Raw genomic sequence first — 17,130 nt, forward strand, 5'->3', positions numbered from 1 at the left:
TTGAGCAAGAGAGAGGTACACTGACTTGCATGCCAGATTATGGAGCAATAAAAAACAGAGTGAAGAGTTTCTCTTTTGGAGCCAATGGCATGAGAAAGTGTTTGGAGCCAGGAGGTTTTTGGGGGATGGGGATTTGTGATGTCTCCTGTAGGTTCCCAGCCTTTGTGCAGCCAAGCCCACTCCATGCAGCTTTATCTCTGCAGGGAGAGGAGCTGTGAATACCATAAATTCGCACATCCTGACTTATTTGTGACACCTCAGAGGAGGCTTTGACGGGGAGCTGATGGGAGTAAATTTGCACTGGGCTTGGCAACATGCCATGCTTAACAAAGTGGAAAGCTCAAGTTCTTATTTCCAGCCTGACACTGAAAGTGACAGTCTGGTCCACTCCTGTTCATTTCCCTTCAGCTTGCTTAACTGCCATGTCGCTCTCTGACAGGTTAGAAACCTGGAACTGGGGAGCCTGCACCACAGTGCTGACCCCAGTTTGCACTGCCTTGCGCATACAGAGAGCTGGACATGATCTACTGCCTTGTCTGTCCTGTGCAGAGAGCTTGGTGCACACCTTTGGTGCTACTGCTGCCTGTTCCCTATAAACCATGGACCTTTCTACTGAGCTTTGGATATTCTATAATTGTAAATGAAAACGTGTGAAAATATCCTGTCAATACCATGATTAATCACAGAGGGAAGAACACAGCTCCTGGCTTTTTCATGTTAGTGATTTTATAAAAATGTTTAGAAGAGATGGAGGATCCTTAGTCACATTGTGGGGAGTGAGAATAAGGTCCAAAAATACATAAATAGGGCACTCTTATGTCTCCAGGTATCTTTAAGCAATAGGTGCTTACTCTACTGCAAAAAAAAAAAATTATTGTTGCAATTTACCTTGGGGGGACAATGCAGCTGTGGGAGAACAAACTGGATTGCCTTCTCCTTTATATGTTTTTAGAAAATGATGACTTGGCCTCTGTTTGAAGAATGCCTTTTTGGTTGATGATGCACAGCAAAACAAAAAAAAGATCAGAATAAAAAAGAAAGGAGCTTATGACCTTAGGGTGAGCTGATGGGGTTGACAGCTTGAAAACATAGTTTTGATGGGGAAATGGAGCAAGTCTGGGTCAGTTTTGTTAAAAGATTGAAATGCAATTTTTAAGGGGCCTTTCTGTTACAGCAAAAATGCTTCAGCTGAAAACTGTGGCCTGAAGTATTTGCAAGTAGAGCATGCCACATGATGCAAAAAGAGTTTTTTTCTTCTGTTAAATGCATTAGCCTAGGATATTTGGCTCAACAAGCTCAAAAGCAAATCTCAAGAATGCAATGGAAAGTCTTTATTAGCCAGTTACAGGCTAAGAAGCTCATGATTCTCTATGGCTCAGATTTCCAGCTGCAGGCTGGATGGACACTTCTAGGGCTAAATGTTGCTCTTCTCTTGTAAAGGACCATGCGGTCATGGTGACAGGTACCACGACAGAGTCCCACCTACACATGGTGAGCAGTGAATAACGCCGGGCAGGTGTTACCCCAGCTGTCCCAGGAACAGATATAACATATCCCTTTAGGTCATGCCAGGTCCTTTACAGCACAAACTAGCAACTAGGTCAGTATTCCCAGTACAACTTGGAAGGCACTCAGCTCCAGCACTGTCCAAATTAATGATTCCCTTTTCACTTTTATTTGGGTGAAGCTGCCTGAAGCAGCCAGAACTGACTATATTGTTGCACACTGTTGATACTGTTTTATTGTCCTGCCTGATGGTGATTTCCTGACCCAGTGAAACAATAACAAACAAGAAATGACATCCCCAGCAGCAGCTCCCAGAGAAGGGGTGAACTGACGGCATCAGCCTTGAAATACATCTGCCCATGTCAGATTCCATTCAGTCACCTCAAACCTTTTGTAGATGTTTTTATATTTGCTCAGATTTTATTTTTTTTTTTATAAAGGTATTTTACAAATGTCATTAGTGATTTTTCCACATAAAATAAGCCAGATCTTCTTGCATAGGGATTAGCAATAGCAATGAATAACAAGTAACTCTATCTTGTACGTTTGCCTTGATGTCTTGAATTGTAATTCAGAGCACAGACTGCCCTGGTTCCTTTGTCTTGCACTTTGGAGAAGCATATCTCTCCACTGATTAACACTGCTGGATGTTTAAAGTTAGACTGTGTTACTACTCCTTCTGGAATCAGTGGAATTACACTGATTCATGCAGACTTAAGGGGTCACCAGATAGTCCTAACTGGACCATTTTGCTATTAATAATATTTCTACTACAGTTAGGAGGTGCTAACCATTACCTTTTTTTTTGTGGAAGTATTCACATAGTTTCATTAAAAAGGCTGCAGACACCATTGTCAAGAGTTATGCTCATTTAAAATAACTTTTTCCTTCTCAAGCTATCAGAGGCCTATTACCATAGCCACTACCCTCTTCATTTTTTAGGCAGTGCTGCAGATACAGATGTGTGTCTTATCAGGTAACTTCACTGAATTACCCACCACACTGCTGGTGTCATTGTCAGCACTACTACAGCTGGCTTGTAAACTTTCATTGCAGACTGGATGCCACAGCTGCATTGAATTGCACTGCCTAAATTGAATGTCACGAGAAAAGAAAATGTCTATGACCATATTCCTCTTGCAAATTGGATATGGAGGGACACATTTTGGGAAGCCTTTTTCTGCAAGACATGAAAATGGAAAAAGCTTTGTCTGGAAGCAAACGTTTAAAATGATTCTTCACATCAGGCTACTGTTTCAGAGCCCTATGAGACTTTTTATATTCAAATATTCTGAGCAATGAGATTTTTGTGATAACACAGTTCCTCTCTCCAAGAGGACCCAGCTATTTGGATTGACGAAGTCCAGAAACTTTAACTTGATTTAGAATTCTTCAGGAAGGTTGTCTTCACTTAAGAGCTGATAACGTTCCACATACTTTTAATTCCAAAAGCATGACAGGTGCCTCTCTTCTTAGAAAAGATGCCATTCTCATTAGAAAAAAGAGTGCATGCTGGTGTTGTCATTAAAAAACCCCAAAAATCCCAACAAAACCAACCAAAGACAAATTCTTACATGCCTGGAGACGGCTGTCTGGCACTACAATCTATATAAACTAGAAAATCATGCCAATTTTCTTGGTATCTAATGTAGGTATCCAGAGAGCACTAAGCCTTGTATCATAAAAGAAAAATAAATTACCAGACTTTAAAATGAAAATCCAAATAGGGGATAACTTTGCTGTTACTGCCTATTTAGGATCAACTATTGGATGCCTAATTTGTGTTTGAAGATAGTGTTTTAAGTTTTTGCAGAACATGTAGAATTGGGTCATTTTCCTCTGATCTAATTACTTAATTATCTGATTATCTGTTAATCTAATCTAAAAATTCCTAATTTTTCTTGGTTTAAGCAATAGGGCTATGTTTCTGTTTTCCTGCTGTAAATGAAATAATCTTGAAAAAGTACAACTTCACCAAAAAGGATAGCAAATATAGAATAAATTGTATCTGCTTCAGAAAGGGATTGCAAGAACATCCCTATGTGCAGTGGGCCAATGGATAAAGGTCCATCATTTCCTGCTTTGCTGCACCAGTGGTTTTAAGACATGGGAACTGCCTTACCAGAAATTGGAATGAGGCCAGAGATTCATGGTTGCCAAATTGGAAAAAAGCTCTTGATATTGATTTTCTGTCAACACTGATGTGGACTGGATTTACAATAGTGATTTAAATGTAAAAGAAACTTAATTGTAATATACTGGTTATATTTATATGGTCTTCTATTGGACCAGACAGTCCAAAGGAAAAATATCTGCTGTTGCTACCCATTAAAAAGGCAAGGGGTCCCTTAGTGAAAACAGAAGAGTTTGCATATCTGGAGATGAAGAACCAGACCTAGTCATCGTTCCTTGGGCAATATGCACGTGACCACATGCAGTTTGTATCCATTGTGCACAAATTTGTAACCACTCTTGTAGAACATCATTGAGCTTTGCTTTTTGACACCTGTGTGTTTCTCTGAAATGCTTTAGAGATCTCTTGTCTCTTGTTGGACAAAAACAGTCCTGACAGCAAAGCCATTATCTATGCAGTAGGCAAAATCAAATTTTTTCCTCTAAAACAACATATGCTAAAATATATCTGATACTGGATTCACTTCCAGAGAAATTCTGGTTCCTCTTTTCATATTCTGTGTTTGCTTCACTTTGTGAGACATAGATATTGATCCTTCCTCTTGATTCCAGGAAAATTATACTTTCTAGGTACTGTCACGCATTCCTGTTTTTGCATATAAGTGACAAAAATAAACAACTTTTTTTAGACAAGAGATATATTTGAATAGAAACATATTTTCTCCCATAGCTTTTCTTAATAGAACATAAGCATTTCTTTCTGCAAATCCCAAGATGCAGCAAATAAAAAATACCCTTCTTTCTGTTTTTTGTAAGTCTCTAAGCCTGTGCAACTATATGCACTCAAATTTAGGATCCAATAACTCAATCTTAAGCTGTGATCTAGTGATATAAACTAGATCATTAGTGCTATATAAGTGCTAGAAGAATTTAAACATCTGAAAGTATTGACCCTCTTGCTACAAATGGTGACATACATACCCCAGCCCAAGAGGTAATACCAGTGCAAACGCTGTTCCTCAGCAAACACTGCCACCACGATCAGCGTGTGAAGGTAAATGCCTTCGCAGAGCATCCAGAAGTAGTTGCAGCCCAGCATGTACTGATGAAAGAATTGCAGCACTTTGCAGCTTACCTGTCAGATAAATGAGAGAAAGTCACACACTTGACCAGCATTTTGCATTTAAGTAGGCAATGACAAATGTTACTAGTATGCTATAAGAAAGCAAAGGGGAACAAAAATTCTCAGGTCTTCTGTTTTTTGGGGCTTTTTTTCAGCACCCACCAGTGAGAGGGATTTTCAACTTTTATAAAAGATGAATTAAAGGAAGAGCCCTCACAATGTAGAAGAGAATTATGAAAACAGCACTCCAAAAGGTACCACAAAATAAAAAAATTCCTTCAAAAGTCAGTAATCTGATGGTTTTCTTTAGAACTGAAACAAACAACTTGTTCTAGAGGTCAAAGGAGGGCTGTGAAAAAGACAATAAGATCGAGCTCCAATCTGGGTGATTTCCTTTTGACCAAACTTAGAAAAGTTTTTTTTCAGGTCTGTCTTCTAAGCCAGAGTCATTTATGCTTTAAACAGCCCCCAGCTCTGAAGTAATTCCTTTGGAAAGTGCAAGTTTTGGTGTCAGCAGAGATTCTTTTTGTAGAGTACTAGGGATACTGTCTTTGCTGCTTTGTGAGGTGATAGCTTTGCTCTATTTTTATGAACTAACAAACTGACACGTGGAGCTAAATGGAGCTGGTGAAGTGGTTCCCATGCATGGTTCAGACGAGGCTGCAGACTTAGACCTTGACAAGGGATTGTGTCTTCAAATTTCTGGGAAGCAGTGGGCAGATGGTGGAGGGAAGCATGTTGTGTCCACTACTGGAGTGCCAGCTGGTGAGGGATAGTGCTGCTGCTCTTCTGAATGGTTCTCATGTCCATTTGCTTTCTTAGGGAGGCCAGTGAGGTCCTCTACTTGGACTTCCTTGCCACCACCACCCAGGAGGGCCAGGAGGAGTGGGCAGGCATTGCTGTGCTGACACAGACCCACCGCTTCTGAGGAACATCACATGCTACCTGGAAACCTGAGGTCACAGCAGTGATGGCAAACTAACAGTCATCATCTGTGGCCAAAGGTAAATACTCCTTTCCCTTAACTTCTGAAGATGTTTTCCAAGCTGACTACCTGGGCTCCACAAGATGTTATTTGCATTCACTTGTCTCTTTCAAGAGACGTTTCAGCAGTTCAGCAGACAGGGGACTGCATGTTCTGCATCTGTCTGGACCGCTCCTCTGGATCAGAAAAGCTTCTTAGCCATCCAGTCCACCAACTTCAGTTGCTGAAAAACATTCCCAATTGCCTGAACATGTGTATTAACTCTTTTTCAATATTTACAGTGGAGCTTTGTGTTCATGAAAATATAGGTTTATTGATAGGTTAGGATATAGGATTCTGACAAGATTAGTGCAAAGAACTGATTTTTATTTTCTGGTAATTAATTTTTTCTGCTCACCACATAAGACAGAACAGACTGTTCTTTCTTCCACACTGTACCTGAACAGTTCTTAAAAATGTGTCCAAAAAGGGTTGTATACTGAACCCAACCCAACCAACCACCACCACAACCATCAAAACAAGTGAAAAGGGAAGATATATTTGCTCCTTCTTCTGTGGGCAAAAGTATTTATTAAAGCTCTTATATCATGGACTGTTTTTCACATGTCTGGGTCAATACGTTTCCTTCCTTGTTCCCTTGCCCATGCTCAGTGCAGCCTCCTAGCTGGTGGCTTACCTTTCTCCATTCTCCCCTTATGGATCACCCATACCTACAAGGACTGCCTTGCCTGACAGGCAGTTTCCTCAGTCTGCACACAGATTCAGGTGGCACCCTCCCTGGCATCAGCCAGCCACCCTGGCCTCTAAAATGTAAGCAAACTTCCTGAGCTATCACAGCAGTTTTCCGTGTCTGAGATTTGGGCTGGTCCAGCAACATGTCCCTTGTGGAGGTCTCCTGTCCCTTGCAGGAGGAGCTGCAGGTCAGGGGGGGCCACCTGAGGGCTTGAGGCATCATTTTCCTGGTGGCTTCAGTGCGAGTGACTCAGAGCGCCTGCACGTCGCATACAGGCTGGTCCTGCTCCTGCCAGGGCCAAATTGTCCCAGTGTTCCATCCAGTCACCTGGGCTCTAGGAACAACTTTGCCTTCAGCTTGGCAGGTGGAGGGGAGCTGAGCACAGATGGTGAGTTCTGCAATAAAATCCATGATACTTCTCAAACCTGTCATTTTGACTTAATGCTTTCCCTGTTTCAACTGAAAGGAAGGTTACTGTGGATGATCCTTGCTTCTCTTTGCCAGCTGTATGCACTGCTCACCAACCCTCTGAGCAGACACTGACTGAACATACCTTCCACAAGAACCAAGTCAGTCTTTGCTGGAACTTTTATCTGTAGCTCAAAGAAATGCACACATAGAAACACGTTCCCTGACAGCTGCAGAGCTGAGCTCCATTTGCTTCATTTCCCAACATTTCTTTCTTCCGTGTACCCCCCATCTGAACTATGATTTTTGGCTTTAAAAACGAAATCTTCTACTTATCCTTTGGAGCAATGGGCATGCAGACAACACATGACTCTTGAGGACTGTAATCACTTCTGATGTAATAAGTTAAAGAAGTAAGAAAACCCTTGGCAAAGAATAAAGGACTGGTGTGACAAGTACTTTGATACACATCACATTAATTTAAGAATTTATCTGCAAAAGTTATTATAAGGAGTTTAAGCACAACAGTGCATTGAGATAAATTATGTTAAATTCATATTATTCAAAGGGAAAAAAGAATCAGTCTTTGCTTTGCATGAGCTAACAAATGCAGCCTGTTTCAGCTGGGGCTAAGTGATGCAATGGAAGTATTTTCCTACTATAAAGAAACTGTTTTTCTAAGGTCGGAGCAAGAAAAAGAGATGACCCTTTTACTGATAAGAATTGGATTGGTACAAATAAAATATGACAAATATAACCAACACCTTGGTGTACATTAGTCTTAACTGAGAAAATTGCAAAAATAGTAAGTTTTATATATTGTTTATTCTTACAGAAACAAGTAAAATAAAACAGCAAGATGATACAGAAGCAAATCTTCCGCCTGCTTACTGCTTGATAACTGATTGTTTTCTTTACTATAATTTATAAATCTTTACTGTAGTATATAAAGACTGATACCTTTAATTTATAAAGACTGATATTTTTACTATAAGGGTGGTGAGGCACTGGAACAGGTTGCCCAGAGATGTTGTAGACTCCTTGTTCCTGGAAGTGTTCAAGACCACGTTGGATGGGGCTCTGAGTAGCCTGGTCTAAGAGAAGGTGTCCGTGCCCACGGCAGGGCTGTTGGAACTAGATGATCTTAAAGGTCCCTTCCAACCAAACCATTCCACGATTCTACAGTTTTATGACTGTTAACTTTGAGATAAAAACATGTGTAGGGAGTTTTTTTTCTGCTGAAGACAAAAGTTTTATTTTAAGTTCTTTGAGGCAGAGGCTCTGTTCTGTCGTGTCTTGTACAATAAGCAGCACAGTCAAACCCAGGAAAGGATTATTGCAGTACCTTCACACTCTGAAGCAGAGTTAAAAGTCATGAGCTTATCAGTCTGAAGGTGTGCAGGTGACTGAAGCTAGTGGGTTTTAACTCATGAGCAGCACAGGCTGAGACGAAACAGCAGGTCCTTTCTAGTGCAGCCCCATTACTGTTGCGCCGGTTGGTGTGCCTGTCTCCTGAGCAAAGGAATAAACAAATGCTCCTCTTTTTGAGAGTCTGGAAGCAGATAGCACTGTCCTGCACAAGTTGGTGGCTATAGCAAGGGGAAGTGTGAAAAAATTATCAGGAAAAAATTACCAGCCCTCGAAGTCAGGTAACCACCTGAGAAAGCAGCTCCTTTTGTGCTTCTGGAAGGATGTCCTAGAATGAACTTTTTTTTTTGGCAGAATGCAACGTGGAAAAGAAACTCAACCTGCAAGCAAAGAGGCTGCTTCTGGCCATGTGTTTGCATTGCATTGATGGACACAGAAGATGAGAAAGGTTCTTTACAGATCTGTAGACAGTACCCAAGAAGAAAGATCTCCATTTTTGCTAGTTCTCTTTCCTCATAAAAACACCCTGCAATGACCTTAAATTGTGGCCTAACTACTCAGGGGCTAAAGGGGTCAATAGGAATACAGCCAGTCATATTCTTCTCACTTGCAAATCTTGCAGAGAGTTATGGAACTTGTAAACACCACAGCTGCAGTATGCAACATAAGCACTTCAAAAGGATTCTGGAACATTTCCCAGAGGAGAAATAAAACAATTTACTCTCCTTTTACAAGAAAGAGCTAGAAACGGTGTCTGTGATGTTTTGCAGGATATATTGGCATACTGTAAACACAGTTAATGTTCCAGTCCTGCCAAAGGAGTCCCAAAGGTCCATCTGCTTATGCAGGACCCTGCAATTGCACAATAATGTAATTGGCATAGTGCTCTCCTCAGCTAATGTCATCAGCAGCCTCTCATCATATGTGCTTGTCATTTCTCTCTTAAGGCTCTCCTTGGTTATTGGTTAATAGCTTATGGACAGAAAACTGCACCATTAATTACCATCTTTACTCATCAGGGCAATTCAAGACAAAACTCTTCAACTACATAAACCCCAGAAGTTCACTTTCAATAGTAACAAAATGTAATATGAAATAAACCTGCTAATTGTTTGAGGAGGTTGTCCTAGTAATTCAGCCAGAGCAAAAGGCCTGACTCTGTTTTGGCATAGTAAAGTTGTACAGATTCCCATGCGTGCTCATTCCTGCAGTGCTTTCCTTGGTGAAGGAACTCAGGTTGGCAGGTTGGGAGGTCTGTGTTTTACACCGGTCCTTCTCAACCCCAGAGAGCCTGCCCTATGGAAAGGAAGTGTGGAAAAGCCCCTCAGCATGCATAATGAAATGTGTCTTCTCCAGTGCTCTCTGTCCATTGAAATGCCCCTGACTGACATTTCAAATAAATTGCTGAGAAAAGGCCAGTCAAGGTTATCGATTTTAAACCAAGCCAGCTATATGAGCCTTCACTACAGCTGTACACTTTGTTTAAAGGGAAATAAACATATTTGACCTTACCATTCTAGTTCCTCTTCACATCTGGGAAACCTCACCAGTGCATGGCAGCAAAGGACCCCCCTCCAAGAGATTCCTGCTTGCCATGGAGGCCAGACATGATTTATTCAAATTCAGTTTGAAGGCAATACAGTATATTCTCAAACATTCTAAACTTAGCATTTTAAAGGAGTAGCTTCAAGTTTGATTAGTGCTCTGACATTAAACATTGTCTTTTGGTTTTTTTTTTCTGATTATTAGAACACTATTCTATGAAAATATTCTTAAATTCCGAGTATCCATATGTTACACAAATAAGCAATAAAAGGATTTTCCAAAGCAGGACAGTGCTAAGTATTGCAGCTGTAAATCACTGGCTATCAGAACATCACACCATTATACAATGTATCTGCAATGAGTCATCCATTAAGCTGTGTTCTAGTCAGAAACCTGGCATACTGGGGCTTGGAAGAAGATTAATGCTTTAATATACTTTTAAACAATTTACAGAACGAAATGTACAGAGTTGCTCAGAGGGCTCCTAGGTTTTGTGTTACAAGAAAGCAAAATATGAAATTAAACAATAGAGGATATTCTTAACAGCATGTGTGTCCATGTCTATGCTATAGCAAAGCAGCCAGCCCAGATTTACACATTCAGGACAGTAATTAATACAGCTACATCTGCACATACTTGAGTCCTGGCTGCTGTAGCAGTAGTTCTCCCTGGACTGCAGCTTTGAGCTCTGCAGAGCCCAAGGGGTTATTGTGGCACATCTGGCACTGCCTCAGTGTGCAGAAGCCACTGGCTCCTCACCTGCAGGATGCACCACGGCAAGTGTGATGCAGGGTGTGAGGCAAAGCAAAACAGCCTCATCATTCCCAAGGGGTTTTATCAGCCTGCTTTCTGAGTGGTGCTGCCACTTGCCAGAGGGAAGCAGCTTTTCAGGGAGTCATTGTAGATATGAGCCTGAGTGATGGAGGAGAGCAGAGAGGTGAGCAAAGAGGGAGAGAAAACAAGGGTTTCGTAAAAAATAACACAAAATGGTGTGACCTGCTCTTCATTTGGACAGGATCTGCTGCCACCTTCTCACCGTGGAGGGAGGTAATTGCCGATAAAAATCCCTCTATTCCAGGCACCAGTCCTCCACCATCACACCAGGAGGAAGAGCCATCAGGCACAGGAGGATAGGACAAGGCAGAGGTTACTCAAATCTATATCCAGGCATAGCCAGGGTAGTTTAAGTTTACATGAAATATATCTAACAGCCATGTGTACCTACCTTATGTTTGAGGTGCAAGATCTAGACCTGCAAAAGGATTTCCTGGGAACTAGGTACACATATAGCTTTGATGACGTGGATATATCCACTCCACGATTCAGTTAAATGCTCCAAGAGTTTTCTAATGATATGACCGGGATTTGAGATACTAAATATAGACACCCAATCTGTCTCTCCAGTAATCAAAAGATAACAAGAGAGGTGATGGAGATTATAGTAAAAATTACCTCATCCTAAAGGATATAGCTTAAATAAGCAAGATGGATAGCACCCTGAATGTAATTTTGTCTATCTTTAGCATGGGATGACTAGGTCAGCTGTATGTGTCTGCAAAACAGGTGTGCAAATGTAAGACATGTCCTTAAACGTTCATGAGTGTTTTAATTCTCCAGATGTACTCAGATGCTGTTCCAGTGTCATTCCCAGGGTAACCTGCTGCTAGGTAGAGCTACCAGCCCTTCAAAGGATGTTGGGCCAAGGGGACGCCAGAGAATTCTGAAGTCAGTCGGTTGGGTGTATGCAAGCATAAGCCACTCAGAGGTGAAATGGTGAGCAAAGGAGCTCAATTATCCAAACAACTGGCCTATTATTGGCCAATAGCTCATTCTACCAACTAAATTTAAAGGTCATGTACATAACTAACCCAAGCCTCTTGATTTTTAACTCCTGCTGGAAGTCATTACTGTTTCTTCTTCCATACCCTTATTTCACATGCTTGGCTGTCATCTGTAAAGGCACTTTGATATTCTTTCATTTTTTTCTCTTCTGATTCAGGCTACTTCTAGTCTTAGATACCTTCAAGAAGCACAGGGTAGCAGGATCATGGCTGAAAATGGGCAATACCTCTGGTCTGCACAGCAGTCATTGAAGGGCATGTCTGATTTCATAGTATAGGTGTGCAGCATGATGTAGCCTCTGGAGAGGAATGGGCACTCTGCATTTAATTCACCTGGCCTGATTTAGCCACCTGCTTTAGAGTGAGGTAAGTGGTCTCTTGGGCTGAGACGCAGCTGCCTCCACAGGAAGCACTGCCATTTAATCAGACAAATCCCAGTGAGGAAAATATCTGTGGCAGCATGGTATCAGGGAGAATACCGTGTTTTGGAAATATTATGGTACTGTCCTTTACAAAGAATTCATGTTTTGAAAAATTTTGAAAAATCTTTTTGGGCAATTCATACTCAAATTTCCCACATTTCAGTTAGACCCTTTCAAAGATACGGCAAGGAAAACTTGGAGAGACACCTTGGGAAAATGATGGGAATTACTGCTCTGCTTCATGCCATTTAGACACTGAGAGGTCTGTCTTAAATGAATCCAGGTATTCTTTAAGCCTGAAAATTTGTGAGAATTTATTGAATATGTCTGGTTCTGAATTCACAACCTGCCTTACTCTGCACTAATCTCACTGAACTTGGTAGGAGGGGAAAGACTTGATCTTTCCTAGGATGGAGGAAGAGATTCTGATTTACATCTGTATTACCACAGTGTTTGCCTGTGCAACCCAGTGATTTCAATGAAACTGGTGCAGCACAATCCTGGTGCTGGTCATGAGCCATGCGCTTACTGTTGGCAAAAACTTCATTTGCAAATGATTCACCGGCATAAAACAAATTCCGACTCTGAAAGGTGAACACATGTTCCTGAATCAAAGTGACAGTCAGTCCTTGCCTCCATGGAAGGTCACGCAGCTCTCTGCTCACAGGCATAGGACTCTGTCAGTGATTCCACACTGGTTGTGCCTGGGTGCCAGAGCTGGACAGTAGGATATCTTATGCCTGTGCATCCTGTACAGTACTGCTCCATTTTCCTCACCCCTGCAGCTTAGAAGGACTGGACAGGTCTGGTAAGGGAGAGTCTAGACAGAAAATACTGTTAGGCAAAGAATTACACCCTGAGAAGTGTGATTCTGCTGATATGAGAGGAGTGCAATGGCAGCACTGTCCTCTCCATATATCAGTTTTCCTTTATGGATGGGGGCATAGACAGATAGAGTAGGAATTTCCTTTCCCTGTCACCTCCTGTGGTCACCCCTCCGTACACACATGAACATCAGGAACTGTGCTTGCTTGCACCTCACAGGCTCAGCCACCCCAACTGTGAACCTCAGAAATGTGATATGGTGCTTTGTTCAATTCAGAAATTCTTCTTAGAGGGGACAACTTCTCTCAAACTCTCAACATTAGTGCCAAATCTTCATATTCTCACTCTCATTCTATTGATTTCACAATTGCCCAGGCTCTGTGTCACCTCTTTGTGGCTAAATTGGCTGCTGAGGTGCCTACAACTAATCTAATGGAAGCAGGATGGAGGAGGAGATGTACTAAGATAAAAGATTTCAGAGATGCTTTGAGAGCCACAGGAAAGTTCTGGAAATAGTCACATTAAAAAAAAAATCCAATTATATAAGAAAAATGGCACCTCTTGAAGCTCTACCCCAAGTATAATACATGAAACCACTCAGAAGATCGAAGTGCCCCTTTCCTTTGTGGATTTCCACCTTTGCTGTTTCCACCTTTGCTGCTCTATGAGGGGGACTGCTGGGGCAACTAAGGAAGATAAGTCACATGGAGCAGCAGTTTTGCCATTTATCTTCACTGGTATTATCTATGACCACCACGTTTGATAAAAATATGTTTTAAACCCCCCAGGCTCTGCCGGGCTAGATCAGCAGGAACTGAAAGCAAGAAGAGACGAGAAGGTAGCATTGGTATGGCAAAAACCCCTAAAATTGACACTCTTTCTGAAATGCTGCAAATCTCCTTTGTTTTCTTGTCTTACATTGTCTCTCTATTCCTTTAGGAACAGGGGAATACCAATACTGGAACCCCTGGAACCCCATAAATCACAGCAACAGTGCTTTATGCACTCCTCATCTGCACACACAGCTCAATGTTTTATTTCTACTGTTTTGCTGTAACTGTGATAGGGAGGAAAACCTAACACAATTGGGCAGTCACAGTTTTCACTTGAATTTTTTAATGGAGAGATTATTTATAGTGTTCTGGTGTCCATGAGGAAGCTAGAATTTTTAATATTGCTACTACCGTGGCCTTGCTTTAAAAATTTTAATGTTAGTGGGCACCAGCCTTTGTGCTCTCTTGCTCTAACTAGTAATGCTGAATGGGAAGGGTCTTACTGGTTAGAAGGCTTGCTTGTTCCAGGAGGTGGGTTTTGGGCAGTTCAGATAACAAAGTACCCCTTGTTCATCATCCCACCTCATACCCACAGCGTCAGCAACCTTAGTGAAATGCTTGCAAAGGGAAAAAATGGACTACGTGCTCCTGCCAGAGACACAGAGTGCACGTTGCACCATCAGCTAGAGTGGTAAAATAGCTCAAGATCTTTAAAATATATCTACATCTACACAAGGAGGGAAAAACAGCCTCCATCCTCTCACCCCCGTGTTCAAGAGCTAATTTAGTTACAGATGCTGCCAGGAGGAAAAGAAATCACTCTGTGTGTAATTAAACAGGGATTGCTTTGGGTTCTTTCTTACCAGCTCTGCTACTGAACCCATCCATATAAGAGGGTGTACAGATTGTTTATACAGTAAGGCCTAAAGAAGCTGTGTGGAAATGAGATGGGACTTGACAGTGAGATTGGAGTGTTCCTGAATAGATGCTGTGTCCTTACTCTCTGACATAACATGGCCAAGCATGAGACCCCACACAGGGCTCCTGGGAACTACAAGTGGAGGACCGGCCCTTGCCATGGCCTCTATAAAACTGCAATTGAAATATAAACTTTCATACCATACAATGACAGAAGCAAGGGTGAAATTACTACATAAAATGTGAAGAGGCTACAGAAGAACCCGCAGAAAGAATAGAACAGATATCTCTAGTAGAACAGGAAAGTGAACAAAATACAGTAAAATCTCTAAAAGCTTTTGTGGAAGAGGTTCTAATTACTGAGACATTACAAATTGGTGGCCAAACTTAGCCTCCCCTAAAAGCGTATTTATATTGGTGCCCATGGAGCTGATGAATTTGCTCAGTTTCTCATTGGTAGACCTGCCCCTTCAGGCATTAACTGTAGCTTCCCTTTACCTCCATCAATACTGAGTATTAAAATTACTAGTCTTGTGGAATACAGAAAATGAAAAATACAGATCTGATGAGTAAGATTATATTGAGGGATTTGGCAGCAAGAGTTTTATTTATATTTCTGGAGGTTTTAATGGAAAACATGAAATGCTGTCCACAGATCACCCTTCTACGGTGGGTCAGTCTCATTTAGGAAGGTGATGGATGATATGTCTTCCTATAAACACTGTTCCAGTAAGAGCATAATTCCTAATTCAGATACAATCAAAATTTTCAGTATATGTAAATAAGTGTTCATTCACGTGTCCTGTTTATTTTTGTTTAAGTATCTTTGAACCTCGTCCATTGCTTCTTCATTTCTTGTATGGCCACCTGGACTAGGATCTTTCTTTTCCATGATTTCAGATCCAGATAAATCCAACAGAAAGAGAGAGAGAAAGAGAGAGAACATTGTATAACCAGAAAACATGAAGTAAATAAGCAAATTAAGATTATCATAAAAGCGGCTTGACTTACCATTTTACATGAGCAGAGTGATCATCAAAGGATTTAACTCTTAGCAGCAGTGTGAGTAAGGATGTGGTACAGACTCTCCTCATGTAAATGATGCTTTGGATTGTCTCACATCGTTTCTCCCTGGGTCACAGGGAGAATGGGTGTGTCTTGGTGTTAGGAAGGAATTTCCTCTCTTGATCCTTCTGACTTTTCTCCTTGTTATTTAACAGATCATTCTTTCTTCCTTCAAAATTATGTGGATTTGTTGATATCCTCATAAATTATGCATCACTGAAAGTATTTTCCCATGGCATTTCATATTTAAAATCTATTGTGAAACTTTAGGTAGGAAAAAAAAAAAAAAGGCAGGAACTATTGGGGTGGAAACACTTTTATTATTTTTCAGAATAAATACCACCAACTTCATCTCTGTATATGGCTGTTACCCGAATGGTATCTGTGATTGCTTGAAATTCAATCTACACACTTCAATATTTCTGTATGTGCTAAAGGTGAGAGCCATACATACATGAGCCTGTGAAGCTCCAAAGATGCACATGTGGAAAGTGGATAAATGCAGCGAACTACCAGAAGTCAGGAGCAGTAATCTTCAAATGGACTTATTAAAACAGAGGGTGCAGTAGGAGTAGAAAAAACCCAAGCTGTAAAACTGTCATTTGCTCTGTTAATACGCATCAGCATAAAAATGTTATGGGAATTTTTGTATATTTTTTTAACATTTTAAATATAAATCCCTAAAGTCTTCATATACTCACATAGAGATTTTCTGTACTTTCATCATATGTTAAAAATGTGCTCCTGTCTGTTCATTTTCTTTTCCCAATCACAAACTTGTAAGTTTATTATATTACTAAGGCAGCAGGGTACACTTTCTAGTAATGTCGGGAGACTTTGAACAGATTAACAGGTCACCTCACCTCCTTTTTATTCTTTTTTGGTTTTTTGGAAGGGAAATCTAGAACGTGAGGCGGCGAGTGTACCCTCGTGCCATACTTGATGGTGGAACAAAAATGAAAGATGCAAGATGTTTTGGCCTTGTTCGTCTTCTATAGACAGCCTTTCACTGCTGTGTCAAAGAGCAAATCTGGTTTGGAAGGAGAAATTGCAAAACAGAGGCTTTGCTCATCAAAACATCTGCTTAGCCAATAGCTGGAGCCAGTTTTGTTGACAGGACATCAGCTGGGTCATTTCCATGACTATACTGAGCATTCAGGCTCCTCTTCATTTTCTGACCAGACGCCTGAGAGCTATGCGCAGTACATGAACCTCTGTACCACTTTGGGCTCCATGGCCTCCAAAGGTAACCACCGGTGTCATTTTTATACTCTGTGCCATAGCATTGGAGGTTGGGGTTTTCAACAGGTGATGCTCAGTGGGCTGGTACCTGTTCTGTGGCTACATGGCTCTATGGGAGCCCCTGAGAGCTTTGTCATTGGTGTCAAGATTTCACTTCAAATAAAGATCAGGCCAGAAGGCACTAGATACAGTTTTTTAAAGAAATCTTATAACACAAGACTCCTTCCCATGTCCTCAAATTTT

The 17,130-nt window shown here is 41.2% G+C and overlaps 1 protein-coding gene across 1 annotated transcript in view; it reads right to left on the reverse strand.

The window, feature by feature from the left end:
* The window catches only part of CALCR (calcitonin receptor), a gene marked incomplete at both ends in the record, with an annotated part of 154,655 nt that overhangs the window by 17,964 nt on the left and 119,561 nt on the right, over positions 1–17,130 (reverse strand). Inside the window, one exon of the mRNA XM_082299429.1 lies at positions 4,621–4,774. Coding sequence (XP_082155555.1) covers positions 4,621–4,774 — 154 coding nt within the window. The remainder of the gene's footprint in view (positions 1–4,620; positions 4,775–17,130) is intronic.

The sequence above is a fragment of the Coloeus monedula genome (assembly GCF_965178545.1).
Source record: "Coloeus monedula genome assembly, chromosome: 1".
Taxonomy (NCBI): Eukaryota; Metazoa; Chordata; class Aves; order Passeriformes; family Corvidae; genus Coloeus; species Coloeus monedula.